At 43.3% G+C, this 25195-nt stretch overlaps 1 protein-coding gene, 1 long non-coding RNA gene and 1 pseudogene across 2 annotated transcripts; 1 reads left to right on the top strand and 2 right to left on the bottom strand.

Moving 5' to 3' along the window:
* Positions 1 to 929: 929 nt before the first annotated feature.
* Positions 930 to 6851, bottom strand: LOC148293069 (uncharacterized). The gene is made up of 3 exons (XR_015837032.1): positions 6763 to 6851; positions 6281 to 6468; positions 930 to 1212 (listed from the first exon to the last, which is right to left on the bottom strand). It is a non-coding gene; the product is annotated as an uncharacterized LOC148293069 (long non-coding RNA).
* Positions 6852 to 16738: 9887 nt separating this feature from the next.
* On the bottom strand, positions 16739 to 17236 carry LOC148293068 (uncharacterized). Its single transcript, XM_088244564.1, has one exon. It carries the CDS (start codon positions 17234 to 17236, stop codon positions 16739 to 16741), a length of 498 nt encoding a protein of 165 aa, XP_088100690.1.
* A 3939-nt stretch (positions 17237 to 21175) lies between these two features.
* LOC148293067 (T-complex protein 1 subunit theta-like) lies at positions 21176 to 23989 on the top strand (annotated as a pseudogene).
* Positions 23990 to 25195: the final 1206 nt, after the last annotated feature.

Raw genomic sequence — 25195 nt, 5'->3', positions numbered from 1 at the left:
CGATCAAGTGTTTTCTTTTACAAAATATCCTTATAAGTTCCTTCACAAGATAAACTTGAAAAAACAGGTGATAAGAAACAAATATAAGTGCAATAACCAGGCAATACCACAACACTAAAATGGCAATATGATGACAATACAAATGCAATAGGGGAGCAATACAATGGAAATACAAAAACTCCACATTCCCACTAAATATTCATAATCTACAACATATTACAAAAAGGACATGACGTCCTTAATGGAATCACATTTTACACTCCTACATCATCAAAATACCTTTGAGCAAGGAATGGGCGGAGAGGCTTCTGTAAAAGTTGAGGATGTAAAAGATGTTCTTGACTTGAAGGTGGATTAGTTACTGGCCAAAGGATTCTTAGGAAATTATTTTCCTTTCACAACTCTCCAAGAGCTAATCCAGCCTGAGGGAAAAAACAGAGTCAGAGATACATAGGCATAACCAGTGACACTTGAGTACATTATGAATGCCAAAGAACTCAGATAAATCACTAACATAATTGTCCTTCATAGATTAGGCCTAACTCTATCTCAGAACCTCAAAAGAAATTAAGATGGCCATCCTATCCTATTTTCTACTTATGAAAACAGCTTTTTTATCAGGTACAGTCTGATATGAATACCGGTTTTTACCAACATCGCATAAAACCTTTTACTTTCTTATACAATTCACAAGCAGCCCTGTCCTTTGTACTACGAAATACTAACAAATTTGAAACTCATTATCTACGAGGGAAAAAATGAAGTGCCTGACCCTTGTGGCATCAAAATACTAATCCAGTGTAAACTTGTTAAATGGGGGACAGGAATGCATACTCTACCTAATATTGCAGAATGCATACCTGAGAGTGACAGTTCATTGCTGATCTAAAATCTTTGTCACGAAATGCTAAGTCCCCACGCTTTTGCACCTCCAACATATCCTTCATTTGCTGAGTCCATTCTCGGAAAGACAACTAACACAAAGACAAACAGTTTCAGAAAGGCATCAGAGAACCATCTGAACCTACGTGTGCACAATCCAATTACCTCATTGGTTCCTTCATCATCTTTGTAGTGTGTCATTAACAAAATTTGATGGATGGCTGTGAGGTCCATCCTTGAACAGGCATCGCCCATGGCCGAAAGAGGATGTTGTGGAGTCGGAGGTGCTTCCTCGTGCTTTGGAATTCCCAGCATCGCATAAGATGGGACCTACAAGGTCGTTAAAAGTATAAAGAAAATAAACTGCATTTATTTAGGGAGCATAGTTGCACTACTTTTGGTTCAGAATGTTGGTGGTGATAATATTTACAAAAAGGCAATGTTTAAGAAATGAACAGAACGAAAACTGTTAGTTTATAAGTGCAGCTGCTGAGATAGGTTTATTATTCTAGTTTGAAAATGTAGCCGTTGGATAACAGTCCAACTGTGCAGCTAGGATATAATAGTGTATGCCACGTGTCTCTATCTCATAGGGTAGTGAATGAATGGCTAAGATTTGAATGATGTAAGAGGAATGTTCTATTCCTAACGGTTTTGTCAGAAGGCAATATACGCATGAATTGTTTTGGAGCTGAGCTAGTATCTAGCTAGCTCTTCTTCTTCCCTAAGCTCTCTCTCTCATTTTCCTTTCAGCTCTCATTTTCTCATCTAAGAATCAAATACAAGATAATAGTGTCTGTATTCTAACATGGCCTCAGAGCCAGGTTTGATCAATTAAACTGGGCGTTCGACTCTGTGAAGAAGCTGCGTTTTGAAGCTAGTGTGTGAAGGTCTGCGTCTAACATGGCTGGATCTGGATTTGGAGGGGAGGTGAGAGCGCCAATCTTCAATGGCGATAATTATGAGTTTTGGAGCATAAAGATGAGAACCATCTTCAGGTCGCATGGATTATGGGATCTGGTTGAAAAAGGATTAGAGTGGTCAGATTCGAAAGGAGCTGATGCATCTGTTGAAAAGAAGAAGGAAAAGGAAGAATCGAAGGGAGCTGGTGAATCTAGTGAGTAGAAGATGAAAAAGGATGTTTCGAGTGGTCCTGAAACAGAGAAGCTGATGAAAGATGCAAAGGCATTGGGGCTGATTCAAGGGGCAGTATCTGATGAGATTTTTCCCCGGATTTCTCATGAAGAAACTTCTAAAGGAGCTTGGGATCTCTTGATGCAAGAATTTCGAGGTGACAAACAGGTAAGAAATGTCAAATTACAAAGTCTTCGTAGGGAGTTTGAGTATACTAGAATGAGAGATGATGAATATTTGTCTGCCTACATTACCAAATTGTTTGATGTGATTAACCAAATGCGTAGCTATGGAGAGGTACTGTCTAAAGAAAGAGTGGTACAGAAATTGTTAATTAGTTTGCCATCTGCTTATGACTCTATCTGCTCAGTTATTGAACACTCGAGAGACCTGAATGAAATTGAGGTGCAGGAGGTAGTAGCCTCACTAAAGAGTTTTGAGTTGAGGTTAGATAGACATTCTGAAAACAGAATAGAGAAGGCATTTGCTAGCCTTAGTGTAGATGCTAAACCGGTTAAAACTGGAGATCAGAACAATAAGCAGCATAAGAATTGGAAGTCAAAAGGCAAGAAGTGGGATAACAAGACAAGTGAAGGCACTAAAACTCCCTGCAAGCACTGTGGTAAGTTACACTTTGGTGAGTGTCGATTCAAGGGCAAGCCAAAGTGTTATAACTGTGATAAGTTCGGCCACATTGCAAAAGACTGCTATAGCAAGAAAACAACACAGCAGGTTAACTATGCTACTCAAGTGGAAGCTGCACCAACTATGTTCTATGCTAGCAATGCAATTGGTGTTGGTATAACAAGGGATGAAGAAGTTTGGTATTTGGACAGTGGGTGTAGTAATCACATGACAGGAAAAGAGGATCTGCTGGTGGATATTGACAGAAATGTGACTGCAAAGGTTGAAATGGGAACTGGATAGCGTGTAGAAGTAACTGGCAAAGGCACTCTTGTGGTTGAAACCAAAGTAGGCAAGAGATATATCAAAGAAATAATGTTGGTACCTGGACTGAAAGAGAACTTACTCAGTGTGGGTCAGATGATAGAGCACGGCTACAATTTGGTATTTGGAGATCACAAGGTGGAAATCTACAATGACAGCTCTCATTCAAATCTGGTTGCAAAGGTACAAATGAGAGGTAATAGAAGTTTTCCCATGAAACTACAGGCTGAAATGCACTTAGCTTATAGAGCAAGTGTAGATCATTCTACTGAACTTTGGCATAGAAGGTTTGGACATCTCAATATGAGCAGTCTGAAATTGTTGAAAGAACAAGATATGGTAGTAGGACTACCAGAAATTAAAGGGATTAAAGAGGTGTGTGAGGGGTGTGTTCTAGGCAAGCAGTGTAGAGAAGCATTTCCAAGAGAGGCTACCACTAGAGCACTAACTCCACTTGAACTTATTCACAGTGACATCTATGGTCCTATGCAGACAGTTACCAAAGCTGGAAATAAGTTCTTTCTCACTTTCATAGACGATTGCACAAGGATGTGTTGGGTCTATTTCTTAAGGCACAAGTCTGAAGCTCTAAATGTGTTTAAGAAATTCAAAGCCACTGTGGAATTGCAAAGTGGTTATAAACTGAAAAAGTTGAGAAGTGATAGAGGGGGAGAATACACTTCAGTGGAGTTTGACAGTTTCTGTGAAGATGTGGGCATTGAAAGACAGCTTACAACCCCATACACACCACAGCAAAATGGTGTGGCAGAGAGGAAAAATAGAACTATAGTAGAAATGGCCAAGTGTTTGATGCTGGAGAAGAAAATTCCATTTGATTTTTGGGCTGAGGCAGTCAACATATCTGTGTATATCTTGAATAGGTGTCCAACTAAAGCCTTGAGCAAAAAGACACCATTCGAAGCCTATATTGGAAGGAAACCAGGAGTTAAGCATCTAAAGGTGTTTGGCTCATTGTGTTATGCTCATGTACCAAAACAGCAAAGACAGAAACTAGATCTGACAAGCAAGAGGTGTATCTTCTTGGGGTATGGCAGCTGTGAGAAAGGATACAGGCTGTATAATCTTGAAACTGAGAAGGTGATTGTTTCAAGAGATGTAATATTTAGTGAGAATGTATGTTGGGATTGGAATGCAAAGAAGGAAACTGGTGTGAACATTCAGCTCACTGGAATCCGAGAAGAAGACCAAGGAGAAGAAGGGAGTTCTTGTGAATTTGAAGAACAATTGGAAGTGAATGAGGTGCCTAGCTTAAACACTGAAATCAGTGATCAAGAAAGGGTCATAGGTCCACAGGATGTTGATCATACTGCTCTCAAATACAAGAGCATTGCAGAAATTTATGAAAAATGCAATATGTGCATTATAGAACCAGAAAGTTTTGAAGAGGCAGCAAAGGATGACTCTTGGAAGAAAGCAATGGAAGATGAAATCACCATGATTGAAAAGAACAATACATGGGAGCTTGTGGATAGACCATTTGATGAACCAATCATTGGAGTCAAATGGGTCTATAAGACTAAATTAAACCTAGATGGATATGTGCAGAAGAATAAGGCTCGGCTGGTTGCAAAGGGATATTCTCAGAAGCCTGGAATAGACTTCAATGAGACCTTTGCACCAGTGGCTCGGCTTGACACTGTGAGAGCTTTGGTAGCATTGGCTGCACAGAAGAATTGGAAGCTTTTCCAATTAGATGTGAAATCAGCTTTTCTCAATGGAGTACTAAGTGAAGAGGTGTATGTGGATCAACCATCCGATTTTGTGATACAAGGAAGTGAAGATAAGGTGTAGAGGCTTAAGAAGGCTTTATATGGTTTGAAGCAAGCTCCAAGTGCTTGGTACGAAGAGATAAATTCCTATTTTACTAGAGCTGGTTTTCATAGGAGCTTAAGTGAAGCTACTTTATACACTAAGAGGTCTACAAGTGGTATTCTTATTGTGTCACTCTATGTAGATGATATTATCTATACAGGGAGCTCAAAGGAGATGATGTTTGAATTTAAGAATGAGATGATGAGACAATATGAGATGACAGATCTTGGATTGCTTCATCACTTTCTCGGCCTTGGGGTTTTACAAACTGACACTTGCATTTTCTTGCATCAAAAGAAATATGCAAAGACTTTGCTTGACAAGTTTGGACTCAAGGACTGCAAATCTGTTGCAACACCATTGGCAGTGAATGAAAAGCTGTCTAAAGTGGATGGGAGTGACTTAGCAGATGAGACTTTGTATAGACAAATGGTAGGAAGCTTGCTCTATTTAACTGCAACAAGACCGGACATTATGTTTGCAGCTAGTCTTTTGGCCAGATTCATGCACAACCCTACCAAGAAGCACATGGGAACAGCAAAAAGGGTGTTAAGATATATACAAGGCACTATGAGTTATGGCATTGCTTATGAGAAAGGAAAAGGAGCTGTGTTAATTGGCTATTGTGACAGCGATTGGAGTGGAAGTGAAGATGATATGAGAAGCACATCAGGTTATGCATTTAACTTGGGGTCAGGAGTGTTTTCTTGGGCCTCAATTAAGCAGAGCAGTGTGGCTCTCTCCACTGCAGAGGCAGAATACATAAGTGCAGCAGAAGCAACTACACAAGCTGTTTGGCGTAGATTTGTGTTATCAGATTTTGGAGAGGAACAGGTAGAACCAACTCAGTTGCTGTGTGACAACACTTCGGCTATTGCTATATCAAAGAATCCGGTTCATCACCACAAAACCAGACACATCAATCGCAGGTTTCATTTCATTCGAGATGCTCTTCAGAATGGTGAGATCGATTTGCTTTATTGCAAAACTGAAGAACAGGTTGCTGATATATTCACCAAGCCATTAGCAAGGGATCGGTTTGAGTATCTAAGGAAGGCTTTATGTGTTATCTCAGCACAACACTTAGAAGGGAGTGTTAGTTTATAAGTGCAGCTGCTGAGATAGGTTTATTATTCTAGTTTGAAAATGTAGCCGTTGGATAACAGTCCAACTGTGCAGCTAGGATATAATAGTGTATGCCACGTGTCTCTATCTCATAGGGTAGTGAATATGCTAAGATTTGAATGATGTAAGAGGAATGTTCTATTCCTAACGGTTTTGTCAGAAGGCAATATACGCATGAATTGTTTTGGAGCTGAGCTAGTATCTAGCTAGCTCTTCTTCTTCCCTAAGCTCTCTCTCTCATTTTCCTTTCAGCTCTCATTTTCTCATCTAAGAATCAAATACAAGATAATAGTCTCTGTATTCTAACAAAAACAACATGTAATTGCATCCATGAGGAGGAAAGGCATGGAAGACTTACATCAGATTTATTTTGCAGTGGGGCAACTGTTGCAACAAGGTCTTTGGTATTTGACCGCTCCCTGGGTTCATATTGCAAACATCGTGAGGCAAGATCAAAAACCAATCACTTGTTCAGTGGAAAATTTTCCCTCCAGGTGTGAATCCATTAAGAGAATAATGTTTTTTTCCACGAATCATATCAAGAGCCTGCAACACAAACATAAATTATAAAGGAGATTCTGTAATCCAAAGTCAGCCTACATTATTATTTATTAAAAACTAAAAGATCATCCATCCAAAGGGCCCCTTATTGCCGAGTACTAAAGACTTCCGAGTAAGAGGCATTTGAACAAACAACTCCTCTATTACCAATTTACCATACAGTGTATGGACTTCTGCATAACTCATTGGCAGAAGCATTGCACTTTAATTTTACAGACCATGGGTCCATTCCAAACTGACTGAGTGGAGAACAAGGGCATGACATGTTAAAATACTCACATGAGTAGGAGGGATGTGTTTCCCACTGAGAAGATCCAAAAGGATAGTCCCAAAGCTGAAGATAACACTTTCCAGAGTCACTCTTCATGCAGACACATATTATAGTTGGTAGGTGTAAGACCCTTGACACTTGCCATAAGCGGCAACATGGTTTGATGTCTTGGACCATGCCAAGGTAAGGTGTCATGAGTGGGCACGAGGACAAGACAAGCGTGGCAAGATGGATGTCGAAGGGTGTCGGCAGAAACTTGCGAGAAGCGTTGGCAAAGTGCCTTGGAAGCCTCGACAGCGCATGTGGGACAAGTGCGCAGCGCAACGGTGCGCAGCGCACATTGGCAGCACAAGTAGCGCCGTGCAGCACAGAAACATGCAGGCGGCATGCAGGCAGCACGCAGGCAGATCGTGGGCAGATCGTGTGGGCAGTTGTCTGGCAGGTGGTGCGCAGAGTGCTGGCAGATCGTGTAGGCAGTTGGCTGGCAGATTGTGTGACGGTTGCTGGCAGATTGTGTGGGCAGTTACATGGGCAGTTGTGAGGAGTATTTCCAGCAGATGTGCAGCAAGATTAAAGGGCATGTCTGGGCGGTTATGCAGAGTGGCATGCATGGGGATGCATCATGTGGAGAAGGCAATGTCAGTGGAAGGAGTGGGCGGTTACCTTGCACCTTTGTAGGCATACAACATGGCATGACGGCATGTCATGGCCTTGACATTGACACATGGCGCCACAAGCAAAAAGGAAGCCTTGAAGATAGGAGTTCATGGGTTCCTTAGTGGGATAGTGGCATGGCGGTTTTTAGGAGGAAAACTACCTATGTCATGATAGTCTATAAATAGGCCTTTGTGTAGGCATTGTAGACAAGGTGGTACAACTGGTACAACTAGTGAAAACTAGAGATACTAGGTGGGGACTCTTAGGAGGTAGAGTCTCTTGGGAGATCACTGGAGACTAGTCAAAGGGAGACTAGTCTGGGCAACAAAATGGGGGAGTGTGTCTAGAGTAGGCATAGAGAGACATAGAGAGGGGTAAGGCAGCAAGTGTTGTGCTGACCTACCCATGTCTCGAGTGAAACCCATTGAGTTGTGAATGAGTGTCTAGAGAGGCACCGTGCCTTAGGGTGGGCGGCATTGAGGCACCAAATGTGTTGTGGTGACCCAATGCGAAACAAAAGCTTGTATTCCTTTTTATTGTGGAGTAATATAAAGGTTGGGAGTGAGTTGTCCCGTAAGCTTTGGTGTTTATGTGTTCCGTTGCGTGTACTTTGAAGCCTCGCAAGTGTAGATGTGAAGAGAAGGCTGACTTAGGAGGAGTCTAAGTGCCGGACAAGGGCTGAAAAATTAAAGGCGTTTTTCACCCCTGTTACAGTAGGGAAGTCAAAGTAATTCATAAAGCCAAGAAGGACTCTTCATAAAACATAATCTCCATGCGGTGAAAATTATCACATTATATCATGTCAAGTTATGGAGAAAAATATTTCTTACACAAACTAGCAAGGGCATTTCACAAAACTTTCAGAACAAAGACCAAGGCTTACCTGCTTCCAATAGTCTTACTCATTGCCTCACTATGTGTTCAGTTTACCTTCTTAAGGTATCTCACATTACTATTTTTATTTAAAAATAGCCTTATGTCTGCTAACACAATCAAAAACCTTACATACTACAGAAACATCAAACTCAGTTATTGATGAGTACACTAATATGTTAACGCCACATAAATAAATAAATATCATAATAGCAGTTTCAATTATGTATTTATTGGCATGGAATTTTAAAAAATCTTCCAATTACATGATTTTCAATCTTCTTAATTCTTTTCAGCATAAAACTTAGTAACGTCGTTCTGCCAACTCTTACGACAACCTTAAGACATACCAATTTGCATCAAAGCATTCCTCCCACCGCATCAATCTCATCAATGAACACAATGCATGGTGCTTTCGACTTGGCCTTCTCGAACAAGTCCTGCACTCTCGACACACCCACTCCCACAAACAATTCCACGAACTCTGAAGCTGTGCAAGAGAAGAATGGCACTCCAGCCTCGCCGGCCACTGCCCGAACCAGAAGGGTCTTGCCGGTACCAGGTGGACCCACCAAAAGATAGCCTTTTGGGATTTTGGCTCCAAGGGCAATGTACTTATCTGGGTTCTTTAAGAAATCAACTACCTCCTTCAATTCCAGCTTTGCTTGGTCAGCTCCAGCTACATCAGAGAAACTCACCCCCGTCTCTGGAACTTCTTGGAATTTCAATTTGGACCTTCTGAAGTCCATAGGCCCACCAAGCCCACCAAGTCCTCCGGGACCACCTCCCGCTTGCCGGAAAAGGAGGAACAATCCCGCGAAGGAGAAGAGGAGAAGAGAAAGACGTCAATTGAAGACATGAAAAGAGAGGGAACTGAGAGATTGTTGAAGGGAGAGAGCATTTAACGAAGAAACCCTCTCTTTCACCTTCAAGAACTGTTGGCGTCGCAAATCTCAGGACAACGCAGTTATTGGTGTTGTGAGACCAAGAACTGTGGTATTTGCAAAACGTCTTCCCTTTAAGCTCATCGGGTTTCGGAATTTTATGGCCGAAAGATAATTTGACCATTTTCTCGGCCAACAGTAGGTCGAAGATAGCCTCGGCCCTTGTTAAGTCAAAAGTGTATGCCTTTGTCTCCCGCGTTGCGAACTTAGCGTCGGGGATTTTTGTGCGGCTGTTGTCAGTCTTAACAAGCCCTTTGCAGACGAAGGGTTTATCTATGTTGACTTCGGTCGAGCTCATCTCTACCTCATCGCTCTCGGCCCCTGCGGAGCCGTCTGCTTCGGCGTAGCTAACGATGGGATTCCTGTAGTAGGTCCCCTTTGAGGCCATCATCTTCTGCATCTCTTCCTTCAATAAGGACGCATACCTGTCCACCTTGTTGGTCAAGTCATGCTTGTCCCGGAATTCGATTCCCTGGAATTTCTTCCGGTATTCGAATTCCAAGCCTTCCTCGGCCATCTTGACGAACTCCCTCTCTGGTAGGTTCGTGCGGCACCAATTCCTACATGTTTTGAATCGTTGTAGGTAATCGCGAGGTGATTCGTCCGAGGCCTGGCTCATCCTTGCAAACTCGGCGACCGTTATTTCTCGGTTGGTCTGATAGAAATGTTCGTGGAACGCCCTTTCCATATCAGACCAATCCCTTATTGAGTTCGGCGGAAGGTTTATGAACCATGAGAACGCAGCACCGGTCAAAGAATGAACAAATAGGCGTAGCTTCTGGGCGTCCGAATCGGCTTCTCCACACTGGGCCGTGAAACGGCCTATGTGTTCAATGGAGGAGGTCTGCCCATCCCTGGAGAATAGCATGAATTCTGGCAATCGATAGTTCCGGGGAAGAGGGATTCGGTCGATTTCTGGCGGGTACGGCCTCGTGTATCTTGGTACGTTCGGCTGCCTTTGGGCTAGGCCATCTTCGATCATCCGCCGGACGTCTTCGAATCGGACCCCTTGAGGTGGCGCCTCTTGCTGGGCCGCATTCGGCCGCGTGACCTGTTGCACCTCATTCTGTGGCCTTACCTGTTGGACCACTTGAACAAGGGGCTCGGTCGGGATGACCGCGCTGGGCGACGCCAGATGAGCACCGTGGGTCTGGCCAAGGTGCGTATGCGTTGCCGGTGAATTGGCCGAACCGTAGTGAAGGTGAGAGCCTAATGAAAACAACGACGCCTGTAATGGTGGTGAAACGGTTGGATTGCTCTGACCGTACTGCTGTGATGATACGGCTGTCGCGTTGCTTGGGCCAGGATGGGTGTGGACGGCCGCAGTGTGGACTGGGCCGAGTGGATGGGTCGCAGGATGCGCGAGGCTACCGTGCCCTAGTGATACGGCCAAAGCATGGAGTGGTCCGCGCGTCGTCTCTGCCGAGTAGGTTGGTCCCGAATTCGCCCATGTGGGCTGGGATTGCCCCCAGCTGTTTGTCGGCGGCAAAGAATGCTGGCCGTAGCTTGATGCTTGGGTGTGGGCCGATACGCCGAGGCTGCTGCTTTCGCCATAAGGCTCGATTCTCTCGCGCTCTTGGCTCCTCGGTCCGGCTCCGGGAGGTGTCGCGGGCGAGGCTACCGGCATCCTCTCCTGAAAAAGCGTTCGCAGTTCTGAGGAGAACCTGTCCATTGCGGCCATGAAGGATGTTTCTATCCTGTAGGCCTGCTTGGACATCAGCTCCTCCACTACTGCCTGTTCCTGCATGGACTCGGCCGTACGATCCGTCGTTATTGGAACGCTGGCCGAGATCCCGATCGTATGTTCGGTCTCGGTGATGGTGATTGGTGAAGTGGACTCAGGAGTCTCAGAAGTCATTTCTACTGCTTTGTTTTTGAGCTTTGCCTGTGCCCTAGTTTCCACCATAAGTTTTGACAAGTGTCCCACCGGGCGTGCCAAAAGTGTCTGCCACGCAAATCTCACGGCCTGGAGTTCCGAGCCGAGGGGATGTGCGTTGACATGCGGTTTCCTGCTTTTGGGTGCGGTGCGGTTGTGCGCGAGCGTGCCAGCACGGTCTACCGTGCGTCGAGTTGGTTGATGGGGATAGAATGGTTGAGTGGTGCGCCTGTTTGAACTCGTCTTCTAATCAAACGATTGTAGCCGAGAGAGGAACTAGTCTCGGCTGTTAGGTTCACGGCCTGAACTACAAGGCCGTTGGGTGGTGCTGTTTGGTGGGTTTTGGGCGGTGCTCCGGCGCGCTGCTCAGGGAGCGACGGTGATATGATATCTGGTGTGAGTGAGCGAATAACAGGGATTGTGCTCCGGCGCCTTGAAAATCAAGGGTCGTATGATTTATTGATGGATGAATTTTCCTTACAAACTATCACTACTCCTTGGAAAGCAAGTAAAATATTGAAAGTGCATTACAGGAAAATATAAGTTGCCCCGTGGGAGGCTTTTGTTTGGTGTTTGAACCATTTGAATGTAGCTCGAGCTGAATTTACGCATAGTGGAGTCTGATTAGCGCAAGTGGGTAGTCCAATCGACATTTGGGATCGTGAAGCATGCTGGTGTGACCCCATAAATCCTGGTGAATCTTGGCCGCCGCTCTTGATCGTGGGTTCTGAGCTTTTGGCCGTGGAGACGCATTTATTGCTCTGATAGCTGGTGACCTAATCTCTCAAGCTGCAAGAATTCTTGAGAGAATGTCTACGTCTAATCACTCTGTCTTCTGTCGCCAAAACCTGACTTCAGTCACTTCCCACTTTCCCTCATGCATTAAATGCTTATTTGTGGCCAGTGGGTTTGCTGCATTAAACAGGCACTACTTCATTAAATGAAGCATGGGTCCCTGCTATCACGTGATGAGCTGACTTTAATATTTCTGGCCGCGATTTTGCTCGGCCTCGGCCTCGGCCTGCACTCGAGGCCGAGATGATCATGCCTTAGCATTTTTCTTTTGTCTTCAGGAAGGCAAAGCACCTTGCTGAAACGCTGCGTTTCAGTTTTATGAGCAAGTGCCAGGGCCGAGAAAGGGGGCTCCTTCGGCCAGCTCACGGCCATGATTTATTAGGCACAAACACCTTCAAATGTAGTTGGAGCCTGGTATTTATAGAGAAGGTCTTGAGAAGACAATGAAGCTGAAAATCTGCATGGTGCAGTTGATCAGAGCTAGTGGGTAGTCGAGTCGGTATCTGGGAACGTGAAGCGTGGTGGTGTGACCCCCATAAATCCTAGCCGCCGTCCTAATGGTGGGCTCTGCGTCTCGGGCCTTGGAGGAGCATTTAATCCCCTGCTTTGATGGTTGGTGAGTTAATCCCATAAGTCGTGAGATTTTCGCACCTAATCCCTGATTTTACTCGCCATACCCTGACTTCAGTCACGTCCCTTCTTTCTTGGCTCATTAAATGCCCCTACGTGAATCATGGGCTTTCTGCTGTGGTCAGAGGCGTTACTTCATTAAATGAGGCGTGGGACCTCAACGCCACTTGGCCTTCCCACTTTGGCCGTGTATCTAAGGAGTTTGTCCTCGGCCAGTACCGCCGAGGCCGTGATGATTTTGCCTTTATAAGCTCACCTTCGTTTTTAACAAATGGAAGTAAATAAAGACCTGCAAGAGATTTATTAGGCACAAACATTGCCGAGAGGAAGTTCCTTCGGTCAGCCTCCTTCGGTCAGCTCCTTCGGTCGAGATTTATTAGGCACAAACATTGCCCCCACATTCCCGGATTCTTTGGTCGCGGCACGGATGAAGGCCGAATGAATTCCAGGGGATGGACCCTTTGTTTTCCTATGAAGTGACAGTTGGTGCCTTAAAAGCGTGAGTCAGACAGTCGGCGCTTTCAATACGCAAGCACGTCGCTTAGGCTATCATTGCTTTGATTCGCGCGAGCCGTCGCTTCGTCTCATCAACTGAAATGACGGACTCCAGGGCTTCGACACGTCATCGCACGTTCAAGTGCATTACCAAGTCGTTACGTCGTTCGAGAGAACGTTACGTTGTTCGAGGGAGCCACGCCGGTTCGTTTCGACTTTGTGTGTTAGTATAAAAACCCAGCCATCTCCATTCTTTCTTACGCTTTCAGAATTTTCAAACGCCCAAACTCTGCCAAAACTTCCTCTCAACTCTCCAATCTTCTCAAACTTCGGATTTCAAACTCTTCTCCCCCTGTTAAGAGATTCTTTGTTTGTGACCACGATTTCAGCCGCTCTTTCCAAACACAAGTTCGTTAAACCTCTTTTCTGGGTTTCTAGCTCTTCGGTGTTCTTCGTGTTCATCGTTCTTCTTTCAAACTCTTCTTCAAAACACTCGAATTCACTCCGTTTCAATGGCATCCAACACCTCTTCATCTGTTGAAGCTCGCTCCCAAGTCTTCCAAACTGGGTTTGAAGACATCTGCCGAGAGATCCAAGGCTCGGTTTTGCCCAACATCGTCATGCCTTGGACCGATGACGACGGTGCTGCCAGTGATTCCTGTGTCCTCGGCCCTTCTCTGGAGGGTGGCATGTCAGAGAGGCTGGCAGTCCACCTGGAGGACAACTTGGTGGACCTCTCGGCCTTTGACGGGGGGGACTACCAAGATTGGAACGTTGCTCGGCTGCAGCCACAATGGCCGACTTCGACCCCGGACTGGGAGAAATGGCTGCCTAGGATGGAGCATTTCTTTGGTCAACAGTGGAGAGATCAAGGCATCTACCACCTGATAAAGCTGCTCTGAGTTTCTGGTCTTCGGCCACGAACACCATGAACTTTCGGTTCGGCATGATGACGCCAACCGTCCTTGATATGGCCGCCTTCTTCGGCCTCTCTCCTCTCGGCGTGGAAGTGAACGCCGCACTGGTTACTCCTGAGGCTGAAGGGAGCTTCAAGGCCGCGTGGCCTATGGTCACCAAGCTAGCTGGGAGCAAGGTGAAGAACACGCTCAACTATTCCAGCTTTTATAACAACTTTGGCGTGGAGTTGAGCATGCCGCGTTCTTGCTGTACTGTCTATGCAAGTTCGTGTTCTGCACGCAGGCGAACAAGGTAACTTTGGAGTTCACCCAACTGGCCGACTATCTCACGCAGGGTGGAAGGCTGGCGCTCAGCCCATTCCTCCTCGGCCACATCTACCGCATGCTTCATGACATTGTTACTGATGGGATGAAGCCAAAGTTCGGCGGTCCACTCTGGGCCTTCCAATTCTAGCTCCAGGCCTACTTCCCAAAGCTGAGGGGAGCGGCCACAGCCGCCGATACAGAGCCGTTGGCCAACACCCCGGCCCGGGCCCCCAGGAAGCACAACGCGACGGCCTTCTGCTTCAAGTTCTTCTATGATTTGGCCGAGAGGACAGGGTCACAAATTGGCATATGCCGTGCTCGGCCGTTTCCTCTGTATCTGACGCATGACCTCTCCGTGATTCTGGGGCTCCTTCGGGGTCACGCGCGATCTTCACTGCGGCCTTTCCAAGGCCGGGGCCTTGGTTTACTTGCCGAATTGCGTGGCGAGGCAATTTGGCCTAATCCAGATGGTCCCCCTCTTCCCTCTATCAACCAACCAGCTCTCGTCTTGGAGAGTTGACGTTGCCCAAAACCACGACGTGGCTGGTATCTCCTTTCAGCTCCAGAAGGGGATGACCTTCCTGACCCTGACGCCGTGGATGCGTCGTAATGCTTTTGACGAAGATGGGAGGGTCTGGTATGAGGATTTCATCTCGGCCAGGTACATTCAGCCAGTTGGGGAGGCTCTAAGGGGGGCCTTGAAAAATGCAGACTGGGACCTCCTCACCATACCTAGGTCGAGGGTGAGGACGAGGAGGAAGTCCCTCCTGTGACCGTAAGTAAATCCCGTCTCTTTCCTCTTCTTTGTTCCAGGCTGCATCCCTTTTAACATATTCTGATAATCTGGTCCCATTCTTAGGACGAGGTGGCGATCGAGGAAGCAGCCACCGCAGAGGTGCCAGATGCCGAGGTCGTTGCCAGACGCCGAGGTCGTTGTGATGGAGGTGCCAGATGTTGAGGCTGCTGCAGAGCCCTCTGTGGTTGCCTCGGTGGGACCTTCACCGGTCGTGGCAACCGTGGACCCGCTAGCCGCCATGGCTCCAATTGAGCCGTCCCCGGTCATCCCCCGGCGGCCTAGTGGCATCGTGATCCGATCGGTAAGTGTTGTTCCTATCGCACTTAATTTATTTTAGATTTCGCTGTGCGCCCTTAACTGAACTTTTACTCTCAGCCCCCCAGGCTGTCTCTGCCTTTGTCCAGGGCCGTTGTAGCATCGAGTCCGCCAATTGCTTCAGCTGTCGTGACTCAGGAGCCGTTGGCCGAGGGTGAACTTGTGGTCATTGAGTCCTCGGCCTTTGGCACATCAACCCTAACGCCACTCGCCTCGGTCAACGTACCCATGCCGCAGATGCCACTGTCTTAGGAGTCGACGGTCGTGACCGAGCTTGTGGTTACCGAGGCCTTCGTTGTACCACCGGCCGTTGAGGTGAGTGCTCTTTTAGCGTCCCTATCCTCCTTCCTCCTTTGTTGCTTTATACTTAACTTTCTCCACTCTTTTCATTCTTTTCAGGATCCTGCCTCCTCGGACGACCTCGCTGAGCTGTACGCCAGCCTCCATGAGGAGGGATGCAGCTCGACCTCGATTGCCCACCTGAACAGTTTCGGGACTTCCTGCATATGGGGGTCAATCATATAGTCAACGCCCAGACCTTTCAGGAATTCCGGTCCTGCCTTGACACGGCCATGGCTCTCGGTCTATTGGACTCGGCCCAGCTAGACGAGCTACAAATTCGCTTGGCTGAGGGTGAAGAGATGATCGGCCGATATGCTGAAGCCGGGATGAAGATGACTGAAGGGTGTTCCCTGGAACATGAACTAGCGGAGATAAAACAACAGGACCAACCTCCGATGGCTCGACTGAGGGAAAACAACCTCGTCGTTCGAAGAGAAAGTGAAGAGCTTGTGCAGGTTGAGGCCCAAATCACCGAACTCCAGGCCCGACGCGATCTCATCCTCGAGCGCCGAGACCGTGCAGTTGCGGCCAGCACCGAGCTGAAGTCCTCGGCCAAGCAACTCCTCAAGACAGCGGCCGAGAAGAAGACATGGACAGCGGGGCATGGACAGCAGGGACATTGCTTGGAGAAGGATCACTTCCCTGATCTGGGGAATGTTCAGTGAGAGGATTTAGGCGGCTGTTCACAGATTTAGGATATATAACATGTAATATTTTTACTCGGCCACAAATGGCCGTTCTTTGTAAATATGAACCTTTTCAATTTCAAATGAAGTATAAGCCTTTTTTTTGTATGTTTGATTGTCCTTTTTGTTTTCAAATGTTTGATTGTCTTTTTTTGTTTCATCAAAATTGTTGTCCAGTCCCTTTGTTCGTTCATTGCAACCTTCAAACCCTCACCTTGGTCGTCTCCCATAATGATGGGGTATATTTTTTCAAGTATTGGCCGTTAATCGGCAAGTTATGATGTTCTCCGTCTCCATCTTTTAATTGAAACACCCCTCGGCCGAGAATTCGTTCAATAATAAACGGCCCTTCCTAGTTCGGTGAAAATTTGTCGAACCGAGGATCCGTAGTCCCAATAGGAAGTACGGCGTGCCATACTAGGTTACCTTTGGGGAAGGTCTTCTGCTTGACTCTTTTGTTGTAGGCCCTTGCTGTGATTTTCTTTTGAGCTTGCATCATATCGTAAGCATCAAGCCTTGACTGCTCTAAATCTTCCAACTCCTGGGCCATGGCTTGCGCGTAGTCATTCTTATCTTGTCTAGGCCACTCGGTAACGCGAAGAGACCGAACCTTTAACTCCATTGGAACAATAGCGTCATGGTCGTAGGTCAAGGCATAAGGGGACGTGCCAGTAGCCGAGCGTTTTGTGGTTCGGTAAGCCCAAAGGGTTTCAGGAAGTAGGTCGTGCCAGGCCCTCGGTTTCTCTTTAATCATCTTTTCGAGGATGCCCTTGATCACCTTGTTGCTTGCCTCAGCTTGTCCATTAGATTGAGGGTAGTAAGGCGTTGAATGAACTAATTTGATTCCCATCCTCTCGGCGTATTCCTGGGTTTCGGCGGAAGTGAAAATCGGGCCGTTATCGGCCGTGATAGTTTCAGGTATACCGAACCTATGGACAATGTGGTCTTCAAAGACACCAATGCGTTTCTTAGGTTTTGGTGTATCTCAGCAACTTGGGAGACTTGGGAGACTTGCTAACTCAGCAACGGAGACTGCCTATTACATGAATTCACTGCCAAAACGCTCCGTTGACGACGACATGAAAAATATAGTGAATACGTAAGTTGATTTCTTTTGATCTAAGATTTTTTTTTCCTTTAAAGCATTTGAATATACGATGGTTTTTTATAATGCTGACGTTATAATGACAATACAACGATGGTAAGTTATTACCGAAGTTTTAAATAATTTATTACGTCAGTATTGTCTTAAAAACGTCGTGTTAATTTAACTACCACGTCGTTTGGGTTTTATTTAAGAATGTTTTAATTTTTTATGTTCAATTTTTTGTTATACGAAGTTTTCCTCTAACTGACGTTAATTTTTTGTTATACAACGATGGTAATTTTTTACCGCCGTTTGAAACAAAATACCACGTCGTTTGTTTTAAAACTCCATCGTTTTGACTGATTTAACACGACGGTTACTATTTGTATTTAAATTTTTCGTTTTGTCATTAACACCCTTTGTTTTCTTGTAACAGGGCAATTAGAATGTTTAATATTCATATAGACAAATTGGACAATTCAAAACTCAAAACTCACTGAATGACTCCTCCCACCTTATTACATTGTTGCTCAGGTTTTGGGCTTGATCCGAAATCAATAGGTGCAAGAAATTGGACAATTCAAGTTCGTGCTCAGTTTGTGCCTTAAATGGAGTGGTTGGTGTATTGCATAGTTCTAGCGATTGGATTTCACTCAAAACTCACCGAATGACTCCTCCCACCTTATTATGTTGTTGCCCATGTGTTGGGCTTGATCTGAAATCCATAGGCCATAGAAATTGGACAATTCAAGTTCGTACTCAGTTTGTGCCTTAAATGGAGTGATTGGTGTATTGCATAGTTCTAGCCACTGGTGTAAGATCCCACATAGACCAACGGAGAAGGGGTTGATGTGCTAGAGTTGGGGGCTCACTAGCTTCGGAGTCATGGGAACTCCGAAGTTAAGCGAGTTGGGGGCTAGAGCAATCCCAGGACGGGTGACCCACTGGGAAGTTGCTCGTGAGCTCCCAAAAACAAAACCGTGAGGGCAGAGAGGGGGGCCCAAAGCGGACAATATCGTGCTACGGCGGAGCTGATCTCGGGATGTGACAATTTTTTATCAGAGCCATTCTGCCATGTGGTGCGAGTGTGCCGACGAGGACATCGGGCCCTTAAGGGGGGTGGATTGTAAGATCCCACATAGACCAACGGAGAAGGCGTTGATGTGCCTTCTATGTACATGCCCACATCCATCTAGCACAAGGCCTTTTGGGAGCTCACTGGCTTCGGAGTCATGGAAACTCCGAAGTTAAGCGAGTTAGGGGAAAGAGCAATCCCAGGATGGGTGACCCACTGGGAAATTGCTCGTGAGCTCCTAGAAACAAAACCGTAAGGGCAGAGAGGGGGGCCCAAAGCGGACGATATTGTGCTACGGCGGAGCCGATCCCGGGATGTGACAATTGGATTTCACTCAAAACTCACCGAATGACTCCTCCCACCTTATTATGTTGTTGCCCAAGTTTTGGGCTCGATCCGAAATCAATAGGTGTAAGAAATTGGACAATTCAAGTTCATACTCAGTTTGTGCCTTAAACGGAGTGGTTGGTGTATTGCATAGTTCTATAGATTGGATTTAACTCAAAACTCACCAAATGACTCCTCGCACCTTATTATGATGTTTCCCACATTTTGGGCTCGATCCGAAATCCATAGGCCATAGAAATTAGAGAATTCAAGTTCGTACTCAGTTTGTGCCTTGAATGGAGTGGTTGGTGTATTGCATACACTACTACAAAAAAGGCAAAAGACGACTGGAATTCACCGTCGTTTATCGGGTTTTCAAACCGTCGTGAAATCGACCGACATCTTTTCCAAAGTAAAACCCCGACGGTAAATCACCGTTGTTGTTATAACAAACAACGTCATTAACAAATAATAACCGACGTCTGTATACTAAAAAATGAGCCAAAAAATTGTCTAGGATAAGAAACGTCGTTTAAATAGATAAAAGACGTCTGTAAATAAATAACAGACGACGTTATTAATACATACTACGTCACATCTATTTATATCACCGTCGTGAAATAAGTTTTCCACTTCGTTTTTTTCATTAATATTGACGTGGAAATAGCGGTTAGGGTAATTACTTACGACACATGTATTTCTATAAACGACGTTATATTTAATAAACAACGTCGTCCACAAATAAAAGACAACCGTGTTTCAGAATTTATACGTCATCTTTAAACACAAAACCGTCGTTTCATATCTTTTACATGGCACAAATTTCCAGTCGTTCGCCGTATAAAATTATATTAACGACATGATCTGAAAATAAACGACGTGAAAAATATGTTAGGCTCATGACTTACGACTAGAACTACCCAATACACCAACCACTCCAATTAGGAACGAACTGCCTTTCAACTTTAATTGTCCAATTTCTTACACCTATTGATTTCGGATCAAGCCCAAAACTTGGGCAACATCAGAATATGGTGGGAGGAGTCATTTGGTTAATTTTGAGTGAAATCCGATCTCTAGAACTACCAAATACACCAACCACTCCAATTAGGAACGAACTGCTTTTGAACTTGAACTGTCCAATTTCTTACACCTATTGATTTCTAATCGAGCACAAAACTTGGGCAACATCATAATATGGTGGGAGGAGTCATCTGGGCAATTTTGAGTGAAATCCGATCTATAGAACTATGGAATACACCAACCTCTTCAATTAGGAATGAACTGCCTTTGAAGTTGAATTGTCCAATTTCTTACACCTATTGATTTCGAATCGGGCCCAATACTTGGGCAACATCATAATATGGAACATGACGCTTATTTAAAAAATGATGTCGTTGTAAATATACTTACGACGCAAAAACAAAATACCGTCGTTACAATGTCAAAAGAAATATGACGCCTATTAAAATAATTGGGTCGTGGTATCTCCATACGACGTAAAAAAAAACAGACATATTAGAAAATTAAATAGACAAATATACCCTAAACCCTAAACCCTAAACCCTAATAAATAAAACCTAAATTATATATATATTTTTAAAAAATAATATTTCAAAATGGATTAGGGTTTTATGGCCTAAAATATCTCGTCCATAAAACCCTAAACCCTAATCCCTTTTCTAAATTTATTTAAACCCTAAACCCTAAACCCTAAACCATTAAAGTATAAGTGATGTTGTGACTCATGAAAACATTTTTCTTTTTGGTGGTCATTTTAAATTTGTATAATACCTTTTACGTCTCTTTTTAAAAAACTATGACGTTGTTATGTGTGTACAACGCCATTTTAAAGAAACGACGGTTTAGAAAAGCACTCTTCGTAAATCATCGACGGAAAACAAAAAAACCGTCGTTAAAAATATAAATAAACATGACGCTTATTACATCTATACCCTAAACCCTTAAACCCTAAACCCTAAACCCTAAACCATAAAATATAAGGGAAATAGCGGTATATACCACCAAAATTATAATCTCAATTAAAAATACCACCGGCTCCCAATTTTTTTACAACTAACATCTATAAATATAAAATTATTGTCCACTTATTGTACCCATATCAATTTTTCAGAAATTGGCTTCTCTCTCTACTCTATCTCTTCGGCCCGTCTCTCTCCCTCGTGTACCTCTCTCTCTCCGACGCAATTGTCTTTCTCCCTCAGCAGTGGCTGTTCATCCTCTCCACCGTTGACATCCATGAGGTACTCTTCATATACCTTTTCTTTGAAATTTGGTTTATGGTGTACGGATTTGTAAGAAATTGGTTTAGGGTTTTAGTGTTTAGGGGTTACTCAGAAATTGGGTTTGGGTTTATGGGTTTCTATGAACTGGGTAATAACTCACACCCACTCTCACTCGCTCGCAGGCACTGTTTCACAGAAATCAAACTCTTCATTTTGTCACAGAACGTTTGGGCTTCGTTCAGCTTTGTTTGGGTAAGTCCCAACTATCTATATTGTTTGATGAGATTTTAAGCTCTGGGCTCTGTGATTTCTACAAGAATTAATTCCACAATATTCTGATTTTACTTGTTCAAATCAAAGCAAAGGAAGGGACATTGTTTATGGAAACGACTTCTGGAATCTACATGCTTATAATCAAATTTTGCAGATTGTCAATGGTCCACAGTCCACATTTGAGATTGAGAATTTTGTATGTTCTTGTTAGGCTGGTTTTGTTTTACCTCTTCAATCATTGTTAGCATATGGTTCTCTGGAACTTTTGAATAAATTGTTTAATCAGATGTCCAAACCGTTGGAGTTAATATCTTACTGTCGTAATGCATTTCATTTTCAGGCAATATGCAAGGATAGCCGCATTGTTCCTGGAGCGGCAACTACTGAAATTGAGTTAGCTAAGAGAGTAAAGGAATTCCCTTTTACAGAAACATGGTAAATGGCGTGAATTATTATTTTCTCAAGATGTTGTCCCTGAAACATAAAATAAAATATTGATGTCTAGACCAACTATTGGAACTTGATTTTGTAACCATTTTCCCAGTCATAGATTTCTGATTGGGCAGTAGTGCAATAACCTACTAAAGAAACAATGGTTTTGCAGATTGGATCAGTATGCTATAGCAAAATTTGCCGAAAGCTTTGAGATGGTGCCTAAAACGCTAGCTGAAAATGCTGGGCTTAATGCAATGGAGATCATATCTTCTCTATATGCTGAACATGCATCAGGAAATACCAAAGTTGGCCTCGACTTGGAGGAAGGCCGTTGCAAAGATGTGTCAACTCTTAATATTTGGGACCTCCACATAACTAAGTAAGCTGCTCTTTGTCTTGTAACAGTTCATGCTTTTATGTGAAAGTTCTCAATACATTGAATGTTGTTACAGCTGTGATGTTTGATGCAATTTTGGTTCTGAATTTTCATTAATTTTGGATCTAGAATTTGTTTGTAGAGGAAGCTTTTATTAGTAATCCCATTTTTGGTGGTTTTGATAGCCAATTAGTTCCTGTTGCGTACATTAATGGTTCATCTTATTGGTATCCTTTCTGTTGATTTTCTGTATCAAAGTGTGACTAACTGGCATGGGTGTTTTAAGGATTGTGGTGCATTTTGAAGTCCATTGGCCGGCTAATAGGGCTAGGAGGTTATGCATATATGATGTATAAAATTTAGTTCATGATTTGGTGGTCTAACAACTACATCTTTGTGCTGAAAGCCTTTATTCACCAGGGGACCCAGTCATTCTGTTATTTTCTTTATTATATTTCATTTGTGTAAATAATTAAGCCACATATCCACTACGAAAGGTTTCTTATCTTTCTTTTTCAGTAAATGGTTGGTTTCTAGAGGATAATAGAGTGACAATGCCAACCTTTTTATTTTTTATTTGTTTTACAAATAGCATTGATGGTTTGCATTTAGGATTTTTAGGAATTATAGCATTCGGGAATAAGTGAGGATTTCTTTGGATAACTGATAAATAGTAACTTGGAAACATCTCGACTTCAAACATTTTGGGTATTTTATGAACTTTAGATAGTTCTGTTTCATTAATTTATTGAAATCAACATGTTTAAGTTGGCCAGGAAGTTGTTTCGTATGAGATATAGGTATCAATCTTCTTTCTTGGGCTGTTTGTTGCAGGTTCTTTTCTCTCAAGTATGCTGCAGATGCTGCCTGCACTGTTCTACGGGTAGATCAGGTAACTAGTAACTACGTATTTGTCAATGGTTTTCCTAATTTTGAAGTACCCAAATTTGGTATGAACTACATCTTTGAATCCCTGATTGCATCTTTGAGGCCAAAGCAGAAAAAATGCTATACATACAGTTTTTTTTATAAAAAAAATTGAGGCTTTATGAATTAGTTGACTATTCTTTTTATTTATTTATTTAATTTTATACTTTTAGACTTTTTGTGAAGTCTTTTTTTTTTTTTTTTTTAAAGTTCCCCTAACTTGGCACAGATGCATGTATGCACATGTGTACTCAGAACACAAACTCCTTTATAACTCAAAAGAACGGTCGCAAATGTTAGTTTTTAACTTGGAAAAATAAAATAAAATTGAAAGTTACGTTTGGGAAATGTTGAACTTTTATAATGAATATGGCTTCAGTGCAGAAGGCTTGATAGTAAATAGAAAATCTATATGCTGGGGGTTTTCTAGCTAGCTAAAAATGTGTGAGAAATGATGAATCTATCTGATTGCAGCCTATTTAATGTTTAATACCTTCATTAAAAAAAAGGTTGTTGACAGTGCTTTGACTATCTTGCAGATTATAATGGGAAAACCAGCAGGTGGCCCTAGTAAGAGAGATCAGCCTGTAGGGATGGATGAGGACTAATTTTGTGTGTATGACAATTGACTATCTTTGCTTGTATTGCTCTATGTTAGGGATCTTTTGTTCCATTTTAGTAACAATTTTGTTTAGGAGAAAAAGAAACATATTGCAGTTCATGCTTTGTAAATGCCACTCTTCTGTTACTATGGACACGCGGTATGCCCTTGTTGGGTAGGTTTGGATTGAAACCATGGTCAAGTGCTTGAGCCATGTTTAGTGAGAAAGCTTGAATGGATTTTCTTTTCTGTTGTATTTGGTCCTTCTCTTTTCAAGCATGCCAAAAATCATCCTGGTTTTGTAATATGTGGTTTGTGCCCAATTAATTTACCGTGGATCTTGCATTTTTGTACCCAATATTTGATAGCTGCCTTCTTTTGAACGAAGATTCATTGAGGGAGAGAATTACTTTTCTTTTGAATATGAATCGATGTGCAACTCCAACTATCATTTGAAAGGTCAACATCAATTCATGCTAATATATAAGGATGGATAACAATTGTCGTGTCCGTGACATTTGAATTCAGGATTACTTTCAACGAAGTGGAGGCTCTGTTATTAGACCAAATGGCCATTGACATACGATATAATAGAAATATTAGGCCAATATACGTACACTATAGAGGCAATATTAGAGCAATATAACCACAATACGATAGCAATAGTATTACAATATACATCCAATAGGGTGGCAATATGCATACACTATCTATACAATACAAAGGCAATATTAAGACAATAGACATACAATAGAACAGCAATATTAAGTGAATCTACATACAATAAACACACATCCATTACAGACTACATTTTACACATGCAAAATAAATCGCCATCGAACCATAACAATACTATCCCGCGAAGGGAAAAGGAAGATGGAGGGATGGATCATACTTGACAAGCTATTTCCATCCAAAGCAAGATAGCTAATATTGGTCTTTTGGCCAAAGATATCTGGAATGCTTCCATTCAAATTATTAAAAGTTGCTGAAAGCCAAGAGATGATAAGTTGCTGAAAGAGTAAGGAACATTCCTGGTCAGGTTGTTGTTGTCAACTGCTATTTTTAATAGCTTTGACAAGGTGCCAAGCTCGTCAGGAATTCTCCCTACCAGTGAATTGTAACCAAGATCAATTGTGTGGAGTTGAGAGCAATATTCCTCGTATCTTTATTTTTTTAAGACAAGCGATATTCCTCGTACCTTTTTCACCATTTCTTGTTCATTTTCATTTAAAGATTTTTTATAAGCTCTTTTGTAGTGGCCTATTTTTTATACATTTTGATACCCCGATATTGGGATCGCTAAAGAATGCTTTGTTATATTAGCTGTGTTTCTATTTGTTTTTCTTTTGGACGGATTCATATGATGTTTGATCCATTCAAAATGCTGTGGAGAAATTGTACGTATGGTACAGATTAAAACAAATTCAACCAGAAAATGAGTTAAACATCTTTAAAACCT

This window comes from Prunus avium, chromosome 7 (assembly GCF_965620075.1).
Source record: "Prunus avium chromosome 7, drPruAviu1.hap1.1, whole genome shotgun sequence".
In the NCBI taxonomy this organism is placed as follows: Eukaryota; Viridiplantae; Streptophyta; class Magnoliopsida; order Rosales; family Rosaceae; genus Prunus; species Prunus avium.
This window is presented reverse-complemented; position numbering and strand designations above follow the sequence as displayed.